At 46.1% G+C, this 22323-nt stretch overlaps 2 protein-coding genes across 4 annotated transcripts; both read right to left on the bottom strand.

The window, feature by feature from the left end:
• Positions 1-1052: 1052 nt before the first annotated feature.
• On the bottom strand, positions 1053-11174 carry amfra (autocrine motility factor receptor a). Its single transcript, XM_077007604.1, has 13 exons — positions 9852-11174; positions 9685-9777; positions 9335-9499; positions 9044-9196; positions 8924-8964; positions 8607-8739; positions 6750-6883; positions 6535-6645; positions 6067-6260; positions 5835-5938; positions 5556-5690; positions 3624-3814; positions 1053-3521 (listed from the first exon to the last, which is right to left on the bottom strand). Exons 1-13 carry the CDS (start codon positions 10095-10097, stop codon positions 3335-3337), a joined length of 1887 nt encoding a protein of 628 aa, XP_076863719.1. The 5' UTR covers positions 10098-11174; the 3' UTR covers positions 1053-3334.
• A 1107-nt stretch (positions 11175-12281) lies between these two features.
• Positions 12282-22212, bottom strand: nfatc3b (nuclear factor of activated T cells 3b). Of its 3 annotated transcripts, none has more exons than XM_077007606.1 (10): positions 21717-22207; positions 18612-19767; positions 18208-18370; positions 16764-16963; positions 16318-16490; positions 16017-16157; positions 15843-15898; positions 15493-15637; positions 14424-15248; positions 12282-13005 (listed from the first exon to the last, which is right to left on the bottom strand). In XM_077007606.1, exons 1-10 carry the CDS (start codon positions 21802-21804, stop codon positions 12896-12898), a joined length of 3057 nt encoding a protein of 1018 aa, XP_076863721.1. In that variant the 5' UTR covers positions 21805-22207; the 3' UTR covers positions 12282-12895. The 3 variants fall into 3 exon arrangements, with proteins under 3 accessions (XP_076863721.1, XP_076863720.1, XP_076863722.1); XM_077007605.1 differs by having other exon boundaries at positions 14424-15251; XM_077007607.1 differs by lacking the exon at positions 12282-13005 and having other exon boundaries at positions 15166-15301; positions 21717-22212.
• Positions 22213-22323: the final 111 nt, after the last annotated feature.

Here is a 22323-nt window from a genome sequence, read left to right on the forward strand (position 1 = left end):
TCCAAAAATTAACAAGGTAACAGCAGGGGGAAGAGCCTTTTCTTGTAAGGCCCCCCAGCTTTGGAATAATCTTCCTAAATGCGTCCGGGACTCTTGACACAGTCACAATCTTTAAGTCTAGGTTGAAAACCCACTTATTTAGTTTAGCGTTTGATAATTAATATCCCCCCATTAGATTAAGGTACAGATCCAGGGGTTCACAGGCGAAGGGTTTTATGGTAGACTGGGGCGCTGGTGCTGTCGTCCTGTCACTGCTCGTGGTCACTCAAGTTTGTTGACAGTGCATAGGACGGATGCCATTGTCTCAGAATGCCCCCAAGCCTATGTTACCTTCTGGTTCTGCCTTTTTAGCTAGGCTGTAATAATTTAACTTAATGCCGGAGTTGCTGCCACACCTGTCCTGTATATGTCCTCATACAGAGCTAATTTTCCCTGTTTCATTTCTCCACATGGCTGCCCGCCTGCTTGAGGAATAATGAGATGAGGAGACCAGCGATCCATCCTGGGCCAGCCACCTCCTGCCTAACCGGATGCATACATCATGATGGACATTATTACATATTTTTCTTTTTCTTTCTCTTCTTTCTGTCTAAATTGTTGTTGTCATGGTGACCGGTGTCGGCCAGAGGAGGATGGGTTCCCCCCCTGAGTCTTGGTTCCTCTCAAGGTTTCTTCCTCATGCAAAAAACTAGGGAGTTTTTCCTTGCCACTGTCGCCCTTGTCTTGCTCACTGGGGACTAGGACTCGGCACTTGTAAAGCTGCTTTGTGACAACAACTGTTGTAAAAAGCGCTATATAAATACAATTTGATTGACTGATTGAAAAGGTCTCTCTATCCAGGCCTGCTCAGCTTGACAATTTTTCCATAATGGCACCATATTAGCCAGATTCAGCAGGTTTAATAATGATTATTTCATTCAGAAATTCATTCATTTTGATCGACACATTGTTCAGACAGGGCAATAATGAGTTTATAGAAAGTTCTTCATGCACGAAGAGCTGTTTGAAAGAAACACAGAAGCAGCATTTTGATAGCAACACAGTACAAGGGATTTCATTAAAAGCCTCTATAGTAGCTCAATTTTATTTTGTACTACTTTTTGTCATTTCACACTTACTATACACTTTTCATTACAAAATTATTTACAATTCATACCTTGCCTCATTTTTAATATATGCACAAATGAAAATATTATGTGTAGAAAAATCAGGTGCTTCATTCAGATTAGGAACAGATGGCTAGAAGTGAGGGGCATACTTGTGAATGTGTGATGAAGTGAATGGTTTGCATCAGCAGAGAGGACAGGTACTCGTGTACAGAAACACTGTTGAAAAGGTGCAGCTGTGCCAACACATCACAGAACTCCTTAACTGACCCAGGGTCAGTAAAAGAGATTCATCACTTACTAGAAACATCACAATCTCCAACCTGAGGTTAAAAAATAAAAGTTATTATTACTTTCGGCACGGTCTTTGGAATACTCGAGTTATGAAATGTACAATACACATCACACAGTTAACTCGTGCATCATGAGAGGCAACATGAAGGGGGAAGAAGCCAAAAACAATACTTGTTAAGCAAGAAACACTCGATAAAATACGTTCACAGTGTAAAACAGTAGTGACAACATATCACTACGTTGACAAGTTCTAAAACCTCCAATTTTTCAGAGGCCAAAAACAAACGATCCAGTCAGCAGTTCACATTAAGCATAGAAGGATAATGGAGTCTTGCATTAACTCTGCGAGGAGAAGCCCACCCTTTCAATACTTCTGATCAGACCAACAAAGTATAAACACAGTGATTTACTGTCTCACACACACACACACGGACAGGGTTCTACACTGTGCTGCCCTCAAGAAAATTCATTTACACTGCAAACTTCCCCACACTGCAAATGCTTGCATGCAAAATGACCCTAGAGTAAACCTTCAGCTGGGTGTGATTTAAGATTTTGTATTGCTTAAGTTAATTAGTTAAAATAATTTAAAGAAAGGTTTTGATCAAAGTAGCAAGAAAAATGTATGTGTTAATCTGAAATCTCCCAAACCATCAATAAGCAAGGATCTTTGATCTAAAATTAAATACAGCCCAGAATTTTGTCCCGTAATGTTTTTAAACACCCTGTATATATGTAATGCAAATCAATTCTTTTCCAAAACAACTGTATGCTTCTCATCTTACTTTCCCTCCAAACATATCACTAAACAGATTAAACGTGAGGGGCATAGTAACATTCCACCATAACACATCTACAGTACTGGCCACCCACACCACTCAAACGAAAACACTGATAAAACATTAGAGAAGGGAACATTTCAAAGGGGCCAAAAACTTCCTCTCAGTTTTGTCCGAGCGCTGCGCATGAAGACGGCAGTCAGGCAGATTACGGTTACAGAATGCCAGTTTGCAAACTTTCTCAGCACCGTAAATGTGGACCGTAATGTGAGGAGTCTCCGCTTTAAAGACACACACAGAACTTGAGTTGGGGTGCAGTATGATGTGCAAATCCAAATCATGTCAGAAACTTTCAAATTGAGTGTGTGTTTTTTTTCCTCCTCTGTTCACAACAGTTCATGAGCTTTTGTCTGAATCACAAAGCACCCCCCCCCCCCACACACACACACACACAGATGTTTACCTGTAGCAGACACTCCAAGTGATGAAACATATTTGGCCGTGTAAACAAATCAATGCCCACAGCCCCAGTTTAACCAAACATTAGCAGGTAAATTCATAACCCATTGATTCTACAGACAGAACAGGTAGAGAACATAACAGCCTCTACAGCCTAAATGCAACATTCCCAAACTAAAATGAACACAAAGTAATGCTTGCATTGCCAAGGATGTGAGGGAACCTACTAAATGATGAGCCATTCGAAGAGCCCATTTTAAATACAAACAGGACTAAAAGAACAGACCTCAGTCTCAATTCTGTCCGAAGGTTCGCTGGAATCATTCATGAACGGCAGGCAGACAGCTCACCACTCTGTAGACAGATTATAAACTCAACGTTTTGAAAGATAAAAGTGACACATGCATAGAAGATCCCGCAGAGCACAGCCAAGCTGGTGTTTCACATACGAACACTGTGTGATGGACGCGGGTTTAAGACTGAGCGCACACCGAGAGGTTTGAGGCCCAGCTGGTCTGCTGGAGTTACCTGTTGGGCATGGCTGTACCATATAGCACGCGCGAGTGTCACACACATTTTTTTTGCTTTATTCAGATGAGAGAATAAGAGGTAGCCCTCACCCCCCTCACCCCCACAAACAGCCAGGAGGAGGCGGAGAGGAGGTGAGCCAGCCAGGAGCAAGCAGGCCATCCCCTCTCAGATGGGCGAGTCCGGCAGCCTCTGAAGGCGCCGTTCGGCAGCGGCTGCAAGCGTCCGGCGACGCATGGTGACCGGGTCGGAGCGGGGGCCTTCGTCCTCCACAGCGCTCATGGCGTCATCGCACTCCAGGTAAGAGGACGAGGAAGACACGCCTCCTTCCCCAGGACTTCTGTTCAGGTAGCGCCTGGTGACGAAGAGCCCTCTGGAGTCATTATGCAAGAACACACAGTTTGAACCAATGGGAACTACCGTGCCGAGAGGGGTGTGTGGAGGCCCAGCTGCACACCTGCGAGCTCTCTGGAGAAACTCCTCCTTCCTCTGCAGGAGCATTCGCTGTCTCTCCTCTGCAGACTTGGAGAAGCGGCTGCCCCGCACCTCAAAGTCTTCCGTGTGCGTGGACGGCCCCTCTGTGCCAGCGCCCACGCCTGCAGGTTCCTCCAGAGCTGGGTTCACCTGGGCGGGAGCACGGTCCACAGCCTACGGGCAAACGGCAAGAAAACAGGACACCGTGCATCCCCTATGAATGCAATATATCCACAATAAACACACTCATTCATGTCCGACGGTGGTTTCTCCAGCGTAACCCAGGTCTGGTGCAGATGTGGCCTCTTCGCTGGCCTTCGTGGCAGATGGTACACCGTGTGAAAACGGTCACTGGTGTAGCTGTGGGTGGTTGGAGATGGATCGCTTGAAAACACTGACACAGGATCTCAACAACACATGCTAGTGTCTCCCATCACCTAGAATAGCTTGGCAATGTTATATCTTGACATCAACCCAACAAAAGTATGCTGATGGAAAATCTCAGTATGTTTCTAGCGTGGCTGAGAGTGACACGACCCACCTGGTATCGCACACCTCTACAGGGTCGCTGGTTTAGGGCTCAGCTGGGGCAGAATCCAGAACGATCAAAGACAACAGCACTTCCTCTGGGACGAGCTACAATCTAATCTTCCTCTTTTCTTTTTCTGGGTTAAAAACATCTTCCACTAGTGCCATTACCAGTCCTTTATTTATCCTCATATGCACAGACTCTCAGAAACATTTATCTGACATCTCACCATGGGCAGCATCCCACCACCTGAAGCTAAATCCCAGCAAGACCAAGTTGCTACTCATATCCAAAGTACCAGGTGCTCACAGAGATCTTGCCATCTCTTTTGAGAACACCTTGATCCCTCAAACATAACATTCAAGAAAGCTTGGTGTAACTGTAGGTAGCAGGTCATTCAGATCATCTCTCACCTTCCTAAGGCATCCGGGTTTCTCCACATCAACAGAAAACAAGAGAATTCACCCGTCTCTGTCTAATGAGGCCACCCACGTGCTTGTTCGGACTCTTGGCATCTCCAGACTTGACTACTGTAACTGTGCTGGCAGGTCTTCCTGTCCGCCCTGGCAGCTAATCCAGAGAGCTACAGAACGCCAGATCTTCTCATGTGGCTACACCACTCCCTTCACGTCCCTGGCATCCTGTAGCTGCTTGGATCAGATCTGAAACCTGCTCTCACCTCCTTGATGGCAGTGGTCAAAAACAAACGTTGAGTACAGTACAGCCCAAACTGATCCACCATCCTTCAACATTCATTAACGACGAGTATCGGCACTCGCGTCCCAACACCCACATGTTGGAATGAACTTCCACTGTCCAAACAGCAGAATCCCTCGTAGTCTTTAAATGACAACTCAAGACTCGTATCTTAGAACGTTAACTAGTAATACTGCACTTGTAAGAAGATATAATATTTGCACCTGGTCCAACTTGTTTAGCTGTAGAACTTGAACTGTACGGTAGTCTCTGTCAATCTACTTTACAGCACTGACACTTATTTCTGGCTGCATCTCAGCTAGGTCTATTTTTAGAGTGGGACCTTTAGTACTACCTAAATATACGTTCATGAGGAGGTATCTAAAGCACTTTTGTACGTTTCCATGAACAATGCAATAATGTTATATTGCCCACATGCACAGAAGGTAACGTAGGTTAAGGTATATTTAAATATAATGATGTGATACAAAAATAACCCAATGTGCTATCAGTTCACAAGAAGAAAATTAAAGGGCTTTAAATTCACTACACAATGCCATATGCACAAAACACGTAGTTTAGGGCTTGCAAGTTACATTAAATATAGAAGATTTGTCTGCAAAAATTATAACCTGCATTTTAGAAAGGACAGTAAGGACCTTTCACATAATGGCAGGTGTGTGGGGTTACCTGAGCAGGGAAGGGCACCTGGATCCTGCCCTCCAGAATGTTGTCGGTGGTGACCTCCACTGAGCGCGTGAGCTGCAGGTCCTGCAGGACCAGGTGGTAGGGGACCTGGGGGAACATCTCCTGGATCTGATGGGCCTAAGGAAGCCAACGTGAACCCTCTTTAGAGCAAACGCTTGAGACGTGTGAGAGTTAAAGACGACAGGGTGGAGGTGTCAAAGCCACTATGGAGACCAGAAGAGTGGTGTGTGTACTGTGAGCGATGACTACCGCGCTGCTCACCATGGCGTTGAGCTGGGAGTTGTTGGCCTGTCCAATACCCAGAATGTTAGTTGTGTGCATGACCTCCACAGAGAAGCTCGGGAGCCAGCTAGCGATGCGGGAGCCTGGGGAAAGAGAGGGAGATTACACTGGGACTCCCACTGCATTCACACTTACAGCTGTGACACCGCGGCTGCAATGAGATCGATGAGGAGAAGATTAGGATGGTGAAAGACACGTGATCGACGACTACCGTCAAAGTGAAAGAAGTGGTTGTGCTGGTTGAGGTGTGGTCTGGCGTCGGCCCCTCCCCCCGCGGCCAGAGCCTCGTCTGTGGGGGGGCGCTGGCCCTGCTCCCTCTCACGCCCCCCGCCCTCGTTGATGTTCAGAGACATGCGGCACGTCGGGCAGGACGTGTCCTGCTCCAACCACGAGCGCAGACATGAACTTCACACACACACACACACACACACACACACACACACACACACACACACACACACACACAGAGGGAAAATGTGAACAAAACACATACAAACATTAACATGTTCAACATTAATGCAGAGCAGTAAGAAAAACAGCAGCAACCTGAGAGGAAAACGGCCACATTTATTCAGCGAGTGGACATCTAGAACACCAGATCTATTTTATACCGCAACGTGTTGAGGTGTTTCCAGAACGTTGGCCTTAGCAGTCCCCTGAAGCACTGCTCACAGCTTACTTGTGGAAGAGGTGCCCACAGGGCAGCTTCCTAGCCGAGGTCATGGAGTCCCAGCAGATGGCACAGTCATCGTTGTTCGCCAACAGCTCGTCTGGGGTCGCCACTGCAAACCTGCGCAACAAAGACAACCAGAACACAAAGATGATGAAGTCTGCCAGTATACTCCCATCATGTATTACGCCTCCCCACCCAAACAGGCAACATGGCGTCTGTACCTGGACTCCATGCTGTCAATCACACGCAGGTAGTTTTTGTGGCGGCGGATTCTCCTCTGCACCTCGTGGAAGAGGTATCGCAGCTGCATGAAGATCACCAGACTGGCCATGGACAGCCAGATGTTGCCAAAGAGCTGAGAGGAAACGCCACACAGAGGTGAGAGGAAACGCCACACAGAGCCGAGAGGAAACGCCACACAGAGCCGAGAGGAAACGCCACACAGAGCCGAGAGGAAACGCCACACAGAGCCGAGAGGAAACGCCACACAGAGCCGAGAGGAAACGCCACACAGAGCCGAGAGGAAACGCCACACAGAGCCGAGAGGAAACGCCACACAGAGCCGAGAGGAAACGCCACACAGAGCCGAGAGGAAACGCCACACAGAGCCGAGAGGAAACGCCACACAGAGCCGAGAGGAAACGCCACACAGAGCCGAGAGGAAACGCCACACAGAGCCGAGAGGAAACGCCACACAGAGCCGAGAGGAAACGCCACACAGAGCCGAGAGGAAACGCCACACAGAGCCGAGAGGGAACACCTTACAGCACACGTCACTCTTCATAAGAGAGTAAAGGCTGAGTGCACAAAATAAACTGAAAGACGGGGGAGGGGAATAAAGCCTCCAGAGTGTGCATTAAATCCAGCCCCAAGGCCAATAAACCACCAAAGTGCAACGGGCATGTGTAAATGACAGAGACTACACTACTGGTGCAGGTATTCTGGACTAAACCGAAGTGAAAAGGATATTGAACATCAAAACAAGGCCATAATGGTAAAATCACATCAGATCAGTGAGAGCCCACGTATGAAGTAATGTAACTCTAAATCAGACAATTATGATACATTACATTAATCTCAGTCTTGTTTCAACAGGGACAGGGATTTGTTTAAAGACTTAAAACACGGTCAGGCTGATGACTGAAACAAAAAACGTTTGCACTATATGGTCAAAAGAATGTGGATGCTGTTAATTACCGAGTTCAGATGTTGTCGGCTTGCACACACACTGTTAAATGGTGTATAAAATCAAGCACATAGCAATGCAATCTCCATCTCCACAAACACTGACAGTACTACGGGCCGGGTTGAGTAGTCCTGTGACTGTAAACAGGTGCAATCATAGGATACCACCACATGTCCGTTTGTGACGTTTCTCTCCTACCAGCTATGGCTCTGTGAGCAGTAAGTGCTGTTATTGTAAAACAAAAGCATGCAAGTGAAGCAACGGCTCAGCCGTGAAACGGCCGACCACACAAACGTGAGGGGGCTGTGCGCTGAAGTGCTTCTCACAGCAACACCAGCACGAGAACTGTGTGTGAGGAGCTGTTGTTCAGGGTTTGGGCTAGGCCGCTTAGATCCACTGATGGATGGTAGTAATATTACCCACTACAGAACATTTTAAGATGATCACATGCTTCCAACTTTGTGTGTATATATTGGGAATGTCCCACTATAGTCCTGTGAACAAATCTAGTTCCAGTGCACAAATCTGGACATGGTCTAATAAAAGTGGTGTGGAAAAACTGTAGGGGCCAGGACCTGAACCTTGACCTCAACCCCCTGAAGACCTTTGAGATGAACTGGAGCCAGGCTCTCATACATCATTAGTGCCTGAACATCCTCTTTTGGGAATATAGTGCGTGCATGTGTGATGTTTAGATGTGAGATGTATAGCATTTTTTAATCAAATGTTGTGAAATAAAATTGTAACTCGGTCTGGAATGCACGGCAAATTTTGACCAGGCCATAAGCAGAGTGAGATGTCATGTGACTCTCCACAGACATTGTGGTTTATCACGTCGGAGAAGCATCGCAAAAAATGAATCTTCACACATGGCTTGATGTACATCACTCACCAGCATGTGGATGTGATGCATGAGGTCCAGGCAGAGCAGGGCCAGCTCCATTATGAAGTCCGTGTAGTAGACACACGACCCTTTGCTCTCCCACGTACCTTCATGGTTAAGGTCCCACAAGTGAATGGAGTACCTATGAAAACAGTACGAGGGTTGAGTGCCATCAGGAGCAGGACAGCCTCAAACCACCGCACCACGCTGCTCTGCATGACCAGAACCCGGAGACAGAGGCAGAAAGCTCGGGTTCTTCTACCTGCTAATGTCACCAGTGGAGCTGGAACTACAGTAATGGACACTGCACAGACAAAAACGCTTACCTTATGATCACATGACCAGTGCGCACTGTAATGAGTAAACACTGAAACAGACAAAGATCAAGATTTTAATACAATACAATCTAGTGTTGTAAAGTAATTCAGAAACTCAAGATGCCCTACCTCGGCCACCATGAAGGCCACAGTGTGCATGCCGTGGAGATGTCCGACCAGACCACACAGAGCAGCCAGACCTCCACAGCACGTGAGCATGGACACTAGCAGAGCCAGCACTCGCACGTGACTGCCCATGGGGGTGGTTGGGGAGAATGACAGCTAACACACACAGAACCAGGGGAGGATAAATCAGGTGTGCTTAAGTATCGTTAACTCCATAAAGTATTGTTTGTTGATTCCATCATACATTTGTTGACCTAAATGCATCATTTCAGAGAGAGCGTGGGGGCCACTCACATATTCAAAACGATCTTTACATAGTTGAACCATGAGATGGAGGAAGATGAGCACAGCAAACCACAGACACCACAGCACCACCTCCTCCACTGTCTGCACATTCAGCACCCCGAAGATGAAGATGAACTTGTAGAAGATGAAGTTCCAGAATTTGTCCTTCAAATGCTGTCGGGGAAATGGTGAACACAGGAGAACGGAAGGTCACGTGGGATCATTCCTCACCATCAAAATTGGCGATAGCAAAAAATGTGATTAAAATTTTAAATACAGAATGGAATGCCATTAAATGGTAAATTCATTCAAAACAGACGACTTTACAGTGGCATCGCCGTGCGGGCATCACCACTCACCTGTTTCTCGCTGACCCGCAAAGGTCCAAACACAACGGACTGGATCACCTTGGCGAGCAACATGAGCCCGCAACACGCCGTGTTCACCATCACCTGAGGAAGAAGACCCGTTTACTGCTCTGCTCGTTATTAAGGAGAGAGGGATGCTCGAAGGCGGAAACACCTACCCAAACAAACAAGCTGTCCGAGATGATGTACAACAGCACGGTGGTGGCGATGTTGCCAAAGTTCTCGGTCCTGTCCACTTTCGTGTCCTCTACGGAGCCGCTCCGAGCGTCTTCTGTCCCTGAAGGCTCCGTCTCCGTCACCGTGGTGTAGGCACTCAGGATCGTCCCCGCTAGCAAGACGGTGCTGAGCGCCGTGTACGTCTGCAAACTGGGCCAAGGGAACCTCTCCAAAAACAACAGCGGCATGGTGGACACGTCTAGGGCACGTCTAGGACAGGTTTAGGGCACGTCTAGGACAGGTTTAGGGCACGTCCAGGACACGTTTAGGGCACGTCCAGGACACGTTTAGGACAGGTTTAGAGCACGTCCAGGACAGGTTTAGGGCACGTCCAGGACACGTCTAGGACAGGTTTAGGGCACGTCTAAGACACGTTTAGGACAGGTTTAGGGCACGTCTAAGACACGTTTAGGACACGTCCACAGAAACTCTGGCCCTTCAGCAACAAGCTTTAGTATTAAGGTCGCAGAATGTAACTCAGAGATATCAACGTGTGTCCGTAAACCAGAGATGTCCAGCACCACCAGTCAGTCTTTGAACACGTCTACCAGATATTACAACTCAAACTTTATTAGTTCAGTCGCCTACCGAGCTAGTAACAAAAAAATACTTTAGTGTGAAGTCATGAAAAACGAACCCAGACAGACAGTTAGCCGCGGAGCTAGTTAGCTACCCTGCTAGTTAGCCGCGGAGCTAGCTGGCTAACCCGCCTCACTTGTCAACAAAACCACGAAACTCTCACGTTTTGTTCCCGTTCTTGTCGAGACTAAATCCCATCACTAATGACCATTCACCACACCGAGTCCTCGCCGGTACATTAATACATGTTCTACCTGGCGGACTGTAGCTAGCGCTAATAATCACCTCAGATACCTGACCAGAGCGGACGGCTGTGCTAACCGATATTATTGAGCGGATTAACACACACTAGGGTCGGGCTAAACGTGGTGTTGTCGTGCCTTGTTCGCCCACTGTTGCTCGGTGGAAAGTTCTGAAGTCTTAGGATCAAGCACAAAATGGTCGCGGTGGCCGCAGATACGGTCTCCGCTGTTGTGTTGTAATTGTTTCTCGGAGTTTCTGCGCCTTCTCGCACCTTTTCCGGTAGTGCTAACGTAATGGAACCTTCTTCCGCCGTTTACGTAACTTAGAATGGCGTGTGTGATCCACTAACGTATCTTAGAATGGCGTGTGATCCACCAACGTAACTTACAATGGCGTGTGATCCACCAACGTAACTTAGAATAGCGTGTGATCCACCAACGTAACTTACAATGGCGTGTGATCCACCAACGTAACTTAGAATGGCGTGTGATCCACCAACGTAACTTAGAATGGCGTGTGATCCACCAACGTAACTTAGAATGGCGCGTGATCCACCAACGTAACTTAGAATGGCGTGTGATCCACCAACGTAACTTAGAATGGCGTGGAATCCATTAATGTAACTTAGAATGGCGTGTGTGATCCACCAACTAGGGTTGCCACCTGTCCCGGTTTGTCCCTGTTTTCCTTCTTTTTAATATTCGGTCCTGGCAAAAAAAAACAATTCATTTAATGTCCCGGTTTTCACTAGGTTAGTTCCGACGACTATTTAGACTGTTTCTGCACACTTTAAATCTGTCTTTTTCTTGCTGTAACATTTTACGTTTGACACCCCCCCCCCCCCCCCCCCCCCCCCCCCGTGTCAGTATGACAGTGTCCTTGGCTGTGTTCGAAATAGCCTACTACATACTACTGGCGTAGGCTACTGATCGAGCCCCAAATCATTATGTCGTATGCAGTATGTGACCAAAATGAAAATTTCCAGTATGCGAAACATACCCGGATGACCTACTACTTCCGCAAAATATTCCAGTACGCAAACAGAGCTATCTTCGTGGTGTACTGCATCCCATCATGCAACGCTACGTTCACGTAACCCCGTAGTATGCTTTGCTTTTGTCGCATACTGGAAACTGTACTGCATACTACTACGAGGTCCAGTATGCAGTATCCAGTATATACTGAGTCCAGTATGCAGTATCCAGTATGTAGTAATCTATTTTGAACACAGCCCTTGTTTTTTGTCAGACATAGGTGGCAACCCTACCACCAACGTAACTTAGAATGGCATTTGATCCACCAACGTAACTTAGAATGGTGTGTGTGATCCACTAACGTAATGGCGACCAGCAGTTTCTCCTTGTACAGTACTTGAAAACCATCTTGAACTGTATCTTAGATTCTATAGAATTACACAGCACACAGGTGCGCCTTTTGGCAGGCATGATCATAACTTCCGTCGTAATCCTATAAGTTTTGATCTAGCTACAAATTGTTGTAAAATAAGAATATATTATAACAGAAAAAAGTCTTTCCACATATGGAATATGTTTTTTAAAAAATGGGACTTTACTTCAAAACGTTATGCAAAGGTAATGGTAAGTTCAGGGCATCAGATATCACAGACTACCTTAATGACTATTGTTCAATGTACAAATGTATAAATAGAAACCTCAATCCTGGAAAAAACACATAAGAAAAATACAGGAATAAATGTAATCTGCAAATACAAAGCAAAGCATTTCCACATTACAAACTAAATGGGAAGGATATAATCACACACATAGTTTACACTGTGAAGTTGCATCACCCTACAATATTTTGATTTAAAAATTGTATTGCATAGATTTAATCTTATATACCATTCACAGTCAATATTTAGCAAGTTAGACATTTTACACAGAACCTCACATTAAGGCACACCAGCAAAAGGCACATCAAGTTTGTGCGGCTGAGAAAAAACACCCCAAAACAGCCCAACAAAGCTGGAACATTTACATTTGTTAGCTAACAAAGCTACAGCTCATCTTTTGTAGCACTGCCCATAAACACACGTGAAAAGGCCTACGGTGTCCTTCCTAATAATGAGTCGTAGCACCCAAGTCTTCTGTGTACATTGGTTTGATCATGTCAGAGGAACCGTTTCTCGAACACTGAGAATTCTCTAAGGCAAGCTGTGACCTTCCCCTGAAGAATCTGGTTTGTGGAACAAGCTGTGACCATCTCCTGCAGAGTCCGGATCCTTGAACAAGTCTCTCACAATGATCTCACTCACTGAAAAGGGGAAATTATAGTTAAGAAATACAGAAATAGAAATATCAAATATTCAAAGTATTACATGAAAAATTATTAAGTAGATAAGCAGTAAATGTTTCTAGCATTTGGATCTCTAAATTTACTGAAGTTACTATACAAGAAGGTATGTTTTTAACAATCCTAACTCTAAAATAGAGATGGCACTTGTAAGGACAAATTTCTTTGTGCAGATTAAATCAACTCCAAGATTGAAAAGGATTTCCAGTACATAATACCTACTGACAGTGTAATTAATTAGACTAAACCCTGAAAAGGTCCCCCATACTGATCTGATGCTCCATCTCTAATAAGATTCAGAACCATCTGAGGGCAGTATTGTTCTTGTATTCACACTTGGTTACGTCTGAATGTCTTCCTGTAATTCAGAACAGTGCAAGCATTATCATACAATTTGTACGTGTGCTGTACAAACATGAATGATTTTGCTATGCATCCCTGATACTTTGCTACACTATGTCTTTAGACAAAACATACGTTATCAATATCTACTATTTTTAACAACTTAAAACATCCAAACCCAGGGTGCAATGCTTCTAAAATCAAAATTGAAAAGTGGCTATTCAATGAAATGAAATGGAGCCTGAAGAGAAACAGCAGCCGTCCCCAGTCCCCTAGCCCTCCACCGCACCTGTCCTCTCCCACAAACGGACGTGGGACAGACGTGGTGGGGGATGGCAGGTAGGGTAGGGACGCCCACTTGTTTAAAGACATAACAGTACCATGGACAAAGAAGAAAAACATTATTTATGTGTGTGTAATTAGATTGTGATTGATTGATTACACAGGGTGATTCTTAGTATGCTGTGTCAATAAAAGATACACAGAAAGAATATACCGTATAAACAAAAGGTCAGAATCAGCAAAGGCCGTTATTTTGGCATGGGCTGTCCAGAAGATGCCAGTTTCCTCAGATACGCCAGGATCTCATTCAGTGCAAAGTGCAGGCATGGCTTGCGCGACCCGTGCATGACTATCACTTCACTGCACCAGTAACAGCAGAAGATTAAGCTTCCTGATATATTTAGCTCTCTTGATGACTGGATGCAATGCTACATACAGACCCGGATCCCGTTTCCCGCCATGCTGCAGGAGCGCAGGCTATAATTAGGCACAAAACAAACAGGTTTCCACATAGTGGGGGTGGCGACTGCTGCTCCCCGCTTGAGCGTAAACAAAAGTCACAAGCATACGGCCTTCCTTGTTTAACAAAGAGCGGACCTGAATTAGTATGAGGCACGTGGCTCATTATTAAGGCGAGCCAACTGATGAGCCGTCTCCACTACTAAGAATAAAGAGCAGAAAAGCAACAGTGAGTAGGCAGAGAGACGTTGATTACAAAAGTCCAACCCTTTACATATGCCATCATGGTCTCTTACCATCATCAAGGGTGATGTCCTGTAGTCCAATGGACTGGAAGTTGAGCTCTTTCTCTTCCCCCAGGTCTTGCGTGATGTTGAGCTTGTGCCCTGCTGAGGGGCAGTGTTGTGAAGTTCCTGGTTTCCTGGGGCCACTTCTAGCGGCAGCTGGAAAGGAAGGACTGTTAGACTTTGGGTCTGTGAAGGCTTCTCCATTTAAAGATGAGGCAGAAGGCACTAGAGCAGAAACTAGGGACCGCTGGACGACAGGCACTTCTGGAGAGGGAGAAGAGTTCTGAAACTGATCCACACGATCATGACCGGATCTATGGTCGCCAGGGCTACTTGGCTGGTTTGAACCTGAGGGATCGCTGAGATAGCCTTCAGTACACCCCTGAGAAGAGCTTGGATTTAAGGGCTGAAGACCTCCAGGAGAGACGTCATGTCCGATGCCCAGCAAAGAGGTCACATGATCAGACATATGAGGTGACGATCTGCTCCCATGCAGTGGTGCCCAGTTGCTGGGATGACTGGGATCTCCATTGTAGGCTAGGCTCTGGTGAGGTCCTTGGAAAGAGGGTTTGGAGAAGCCCAGTGATGAGGTGTAGGACATTGGGTAAAGCCCAGATCCAAGATTACAGTCTTGTGGATGATGTCGGTTGAGATAGGAGTTGTCCAGTGGGGAGTAGCTAATTTGGGTGGAGGGAGGAACACAAACTGGACCTCCAGAGTAGAGCCACTGCTCCAGAGGTTCAGACAGCTGCTGGGCTCCAGGCATAGCAGTGAAGTTGGCTGGGTCACAAGTGACGCCATCCCCAGCAATGGTAAACTCCTGTTTGACCTGCACTGCTTAAAAAGACCAAGTCAAATTAATCTAGCAGTTGGAGATGTTGGATGTACTGAAATATAAATGATACAATTAGCAATAGGTTATATTTTCTCTTTTCCAGTAGATTTCCACAAATGATTTAAAAACAATAATATACATTTATTCAAATCTCAGTGAAAAAACTCAGTCATACAGCAGTAATACAACCAGGGTTGACTCAACCATAAGTAACTATTAATATGAATAAAACATGAGCTGTACCATTCAGAGGGGTTTTATTTGAAACATAGGTGAAGGTCTGCACGGGGCTTTTCTTCCTCTTGCCATTGCTGACATAAAACTGGACTTGCGTAGAAGACAGTAAGATCCTTTTATGATATAAGGGGATCTTCACCACGATGCTTGTCTGCAAAGGCCAATCATTCAATTAAATAATCTATTCTGATTTGACCTGTATGCCCTGACAGACACTATTATTGTTACTATTATTAAAATAGTAATAAATGTAATAATATAGAAAAAAGTTAATTAAAAACACATAACTAAAACAAAACCTAAAGAAATTAAAAACTATTTAACCAAACAAGTCACCCATTCAACTATATGCTTACATCTCTACTCTTTTCACAGACAGGTTTAGCATCCACCTCCCATTGGGTTCGACCATCTGAAATGAACAAAAGACACTTTTTCAAAGGAGAGACAGAGAGCAGAGAGTTTAAAAACAGCCCACGGAGTGATGGTCATAATTTATTTAGGCAGAAAGGACTGCGGATGCCTCTTACCTGGGCCTTTTTCCAGGAAGATGACCTTTGAGTCTGGCGTGATGTTGGGGCCTGTGATGTGCATCTCTTGGCCCCCAGTGGCCGAGGCGCAGCGAGGGCTGAACGTCTCTATCTGAGGAAGTTCCTGCGCTGAGCGCTGAGCTGAAGTGAGACGAGAGGCGAGTGAGGGGACAGGTATCCGTCATCACGCCACGCTCACCTGTGCTCACGCGCTCACAGTGTCACCGCAAACAACGCAGGAGCACGTCCGACTTTATTCTCTTTGTTTCTAGCTGTTGCTCTAAGGCGTCTGGACACTCACAGCACTCGATGGGTACGGAGGACACCTGTAAGCACAGCACCTTCCCGCCGGCCTGGGGCAGGTGCACGCGGAAGACGGCTCGCACGCGGGTGTTCTTACGGCCCACATCCGTCTCGCCCTTACGTAGCTCGATGTCAGCGTTCCTGAGCTTCAGGATCCCGGCACAGTCGATGCTTTAGAGGGGAAAACTAAATTAATTATCGGAATGAATGAATGAATGAGGAACAGTACTGTCCCACTAGAAACATGCACAACACTTCCAAACGTGATTTGGCTATAAATGTGGCATATTTTCCATTTGTGCACATCATACTCTGATCTAAAATATAAAAACAAATAAATAAAGAGAACTTTCTACATTTTGGACACATCACTTATGGAAAACGTGCTATCTTGGATCTTCCAAGAGCGCCTAAATGTAAATCCTCTACGTTTACGACATGTACCTGGCTGACATGTCGTTTTCAGGGAGAAGAGGAATTTCGAGAACTTTGGTGCTGGCGATAACCATTTCATGGCTCGGCGTGGCCACGGTTTTGCCGGTAATCCTGTGCACCTGATAGAAAGCGTGTGGTCTTGTGTGACGATCGTCTGCTGTCCCAATAAACATCTGCATGGTGACCGGTGTCTCGTTGTAACCTATAAGCTGTGAAGGCAACACACACACACACACATAAACACCCCGGCCCCACACACACCCAGAGAAAATTAAAAGTGAAACACTGCAATTTGTTTATTTGTTCAGACTGTTAAAAAAAAATAAACGTTGTAACTGAATTATTTTTGGCTGTGAACTGGGTGAGATTTCTAAACTTTATAATAGTCTCCAACCTGCAGAATAACGTTACACATGAATGCCTGAAAAAAACCAGCTTATCGAAGCCTCATCTGTACCATGTCTGCTATGCATGATTGACCAGCTGGATCTTAGGTTACCACAGTAAACAAACTGGTCACCAAATGCAACGTTAGCTCTTCTTGGGAACACGTTAAAAATAACTGAATTAAACTACACCAGAAGGGCATGTGTCATTGGCTTAGTATGTAGTCAGAATGCATTCCTTAACTCTGCGCGTGCGTATGTGTGTGTGTGTGTGTGTGCGTGCGCGTGTGTGTGTATGTGTGTGTGTGTGTGTATATGTGTGTATGTGTGTATGTGTGTGTGTGTGTGTGTGTAAATGTGTGCGTGCTTGTGTGTGTGTGTATGTGTGTGTGTGTGTATATGTGTGCGTGCTTGTGTGTGTGTGTGTGTGTGGGGGGGGGGGGGGGGGGGGGGTACAAGGGACACAGGTGCAGTAAACTTCTAAAATGCCATCTTGCACTCTGCACACTTCAAATGATAAATAAACTGACATACTTTAGTACCTGAGAAATTTTAAAGCATAGTTTGGATATTTAACCTGTATTTTATTAAATATCAGTACACACTCAAGTCTGGGCACCGAAAGAAACCTGTGTTACGATCCATTAACGTGGCAATAATAATATAATATTTTGCTATAGCACAGATGTAATATGATCACAAGTTTGTTTCACAATTACTTCACCACTTGTTCCCCCATCTGTCTGGAGTGTTTTGGCTAGTGACCTTTAGATGGTCATAGCAACAATACAGAGTAGGTACCAGGTGAAAGAGAGCCATAGCTACATATATTTGCATATATTTACATACAGTTCCTGGCACAGTGCTGTGGCGGATAGAACGGACATCCACTGAATTAGTGTATTAAGCATTGTCTAATATAGGAAATAGCCAGTTCGAGCCATTGGGCTCTGTTCTGGAGTCAGTTTTGGCCTGTGCTTATGCTACAGAACAGGTATGGGATGATATGGGTTAAGAAGATGCCTACCTTTACAATAGAATGCCTACTGTTACAATAGGAATCCTACCTTTACAATAGGATGCCTTCCGCAAACTGATTTGATGGCCCCTCGACTGCCCTCTGTCTCATAGTGGGCTCTGTGGTGGGGTCTGGGCTGCACCTCCAGTTTTAACTCAAACTGCCCATACTGACTGGGAAGAGGGCAGTCCAACGTGGGTAAAGATGTGGACCTGAAAGACACGCATACAGAAACGGGCCATAAAACAGGATTCTGTTCGTCACCAAGGGCTCCAGCTAATATATTATCGATTCGATTTTACTATACAATTGTGAACTTACACAACGCATCAGCAGAACTTTCAAACACATCTTACTGTCCTACTAAAAATAATTCACATGTATTAAGTTTATCGTCAATTGATATAGAAAGATTGAGCAAAGAAAAACATTAAAAGAGGCTGTGTCTCCTACCTGAATAAAGGAGTGGGTGTGGGTTTAGGTTTTCCCCACGCGAAATGTGGAGGGACGGATAAGAAATGTTCCACTATATCCTCTTTCTTCAGACAGGGCAGGGACATTTCTACGTTGGAGTCCAGTGCTGGTGACACAACGCTGTGGTCTTCCCGGCCCGTCGACAGCAGGGACATGCGGTCCTGACCCTGGTAAGTCTGGTAAGTCCTTCTGGTTTTAGAGGGGATGTCCACCTCGGCCAGACAAGCCTGCGAGGAGGTGGGCGTCAGGCCGGGGCTCCCCAGCCAGGTGTCGTCAGTGACGCTGCCCCGCGGGGAGGCAGACGGGCTGGGGTGGGGCGAGAGATGAGGCGAGGACGACCCCGCCACGGCCTCCGCGCTGGAATGCGGCCTCTTGCCATATGGCGACGTGGGGCGTGAGGAAGGCCGGGAGGAGGAGGAGGAGTGTGGGCGGGGGCAGAGCCAGGTGTCCTCGGTGACGCTGGTGCGAGGCGACTGATAGGGCGACTGCTGGGGCGAGGGGGCGTACAGGACGTGCGGCTGCTGCTGCTGATAGCGGAGCCACGGGTCCTCGCGGAAGGCGTAGGCCGGGGAGCCGAACGGAGACACCAGCGGGGACACCTGGGGAGACGCCTGGGGGGACGCCAGGGGCGAGGGCAGGGGGGAGCCGAGCGGAGACACCAGCGGAGAGTCCAGGCGGAAGCAGGCGGTGGCCTCGTTCAGCTCCGCCTCCACGTCGTCGTACACGTGGGAGAAGGACTCGCAGGACGATGCGTCGGACAGCCAGCTGCGGGACGACAGGCTGCTGCACGGGCTCGGACACAGCGCCGACGCGTCCCTGTGCGACGTGTCCAGTGGCAGGTACAGCTGGTCGCGGGACGTCGGCGGCCCGGTGACACCCTCCCGATCTGCCCCGACCCCCATCTGGCAGCTGGCCGGGATGGCGGTGATCTGAATGCTGGGGCAGTCGAACACGCGGCTCGGAGAGTCCAGAACTCTGTAGCTGGGAGCAGGGGTGGCATGGCCGGTGGGGACAGGGTCCTGGGCGTGTGGGGAACGGGTGGTAGCGCCGCCCTGCTGGCCTGGAGAACGCAGGACAACGTGCTGCTCCCGGAGGTCAGGAGAGTCATAGCAGGGTGCACTAGTCACACCGACACCTACAGCAACGAGAGTGAAAACACATGTAAAGAGTGTTTTAACATTATAAACAAACAGCCTGCTTATTAAACACCCAGGGCTAAAATCATAGTCATTAATAAAATACTAATAATAGAAGAAAAACAAAACATATACACGTGTGAAACGTAGCAGAACTGAACCGTCATGATTCAGTCAAAGTGAAACAAATCAACCTAATGCGACATAAAACAGATTTACTGTCACACAAAAATTAGGTCACCTCATTTAACATGTTTAACATGTTCACCGTAGTAGTAGCGATCTTTCAAGAGTTCCTCATTAAGTCAATTCAGACAAGTGAGCAAAATAAATGCTGTCAGCAGAGCAACAGCAGTTTACTATAAATAACCTCATACACACACACAAACACAGGAAGCTGGGTGAGAAAACAGCCTTCAGAACAAAATGATAAGCTGCTGGGGGAAAGAGAACTGAGAACCTACACTGGTAACAGAAGAGCTGATGGAAGCAGAAGTTGTTGAGACACAATAGTACGTACAACAAAGGTTATAGGCCGTGCTTGCTATTATTTAGACAATCTGCTCTCCACGTATTTTCACTAACTTTGATATCTTTGGCAGAACTGTAAAGATTTACACGTCTGTAATATTTACAAACAGCATTTCACAAGAGACAAACACATCTCAATTTATGGTTATAAAATACAAACAAAAATGTAGTACTCTCGATACTTAAGAAACTATACTGCACAAATAATTATATATATAATTTAAAGCCTAACTAAACTATTCTGTGTCATAGTCGTGTACTATCTGAATAATATTAGTCTATACAATAGTAATGGTGATGGAAACCACATAAATACTTCTGTGTGACTGTCAGTCACTCGAATCTACTGTAATAACTGGTATGAAATATTCCAAAAGCGTTTGGTGTCTAATAACCTATGACTGCATTGAGAGGGCAAGTTAAAAAGTACAATATTTCATTCATTTTGAATAGTTACCATGGATTTCAATTATTTATTAAATCAAAAATACAATAACTCTTGGGCTTTTTACAACTAGCCGACAGTGTTTTAATAGGTGAAGAAACCGTGTTTATTGAGCAGTACAGACATTTACAACCTCGCTGTGGTGACACAAGTTACTTACTGCATGTTAAACAGAACCAACATGGCAACAGAGGAAATGTGAGGCACAAGCGTGCAGAGCCTGAAATAAAGCTGGTTTCTCTCCTAATATTAGTGTTATTACAGCTGAATTACACCCGTCTTGGTCTTTAAGAACTGCACAGTTGACAATAACGAAGGAAGTGACCGACTGAACCAGCAATGTTGGTTTTGGTGTGGAGAAGTGATCAGTGCGTTATTAACGGGGGTGATGGGAAGAACTTGTGTAACTAGTTCACGAATAAGTTGTGCAAGTAGTTCACTAATAAGTAGTGTAACTAGTGCACCAATAAGTAGTATAACCAGTGCACTAATAAGTAGTGTAACCTGTGCACTAATAAGTAGTGTAACTAGTGCACTAATAAGTAGTGTAACTAGTGCACCAATACGTAGTGTAACTAGTGCACTAATAAGTAGTGTAACTAGTGCACTAATAAGTAGTGTAACTAGTGCACTAATAAGTAGTGTAACGAGTGCACCAATAAGTAGTGTAACTAGTGCACCAATAAGTAGTGTAACTAGTGCACTAATAAGTAGTTTAACTAGTGCACTAATAAGTAGTGTAACTAGTGCAGTAATAAGTAGTGTAACTAGTGCACTAATAAGTAGTGTAACTAGTGCACTAATAAGTAGTTTAACTAGTGCAGTAATAAGTAGTGTAACTAGTGCACCAATAAGTTGTGTAACTAGTGCACTAATAAGTTGTGTAACTAGTGCACTAATAAGTTGTGTGATTAGTGCACTAATAAGTAGTGTAACTAGTGCACTAAAAAGTAGTGTAACTAGTGCAATAACCTGTGTGGCCCAACGCCGCCAGTGCACCGTCCTCCCCAAACATGAGCCTGAAGTCCAGCTCCTCGGTGCCGTATTCCTCAGCAGACATTTGAAGGCCAGCCTATCTTCTCCAAACTCCTCACAGATGCCCAGATAGCGATCTAGTCGAAGCGTCCACGCATCGTTTAATCAGACTCAAGCTCGCTGGTCAACTCTCTGGGCTGGACCCGGACCAGTTGGATCTGCAGGGCAGACGTGGTGCCGCACGGAACCCGGAACACACCAAAGTGCCCGTTTGTGTTGTGGTGAAGTTCTGCTGTTGGAGGATCTCCCGTCGCGGGCGGCCGACGAGCCCGTCGCCCTCTCAGCCGTCGACTGGAGAAGGTCGGTGAGGTTCTGAAAGCCTACGACACTTTTTCCTGCATCACGTACAATAAGAGCAAAAACTTCACTACTACACACTGCTGAGCGCGCGACTCCAGACGTGACGTCAGCGAATTTGACACGATCGTGGAGACGGAAGTGTGACGTCACGGGCGACGCGTGTCCGAGAGATCAGATCTGATCAAATCTGCAGAGAGAGTCTCATCGTGGGACATCGGACCCGGGGGCATCGGACCCGGGGGAC

The sequence above is a fragment of the Brachyhypopomus gauderio genome, chromosome 5, assembly GCF_052324685.1.
Source record: "Brachyhypopomus gauderio isolate BG-103 chromosome 5, BGAUD_0.2, whole genome shotgun sequence".
Lineage (NCBI taxonomy): Eukaryota > Metazoa > Chordata > Actinopteri > Gymnotiformes > Hypopomidae > Brachyhypopomus > Brachyhypopomus gauderio.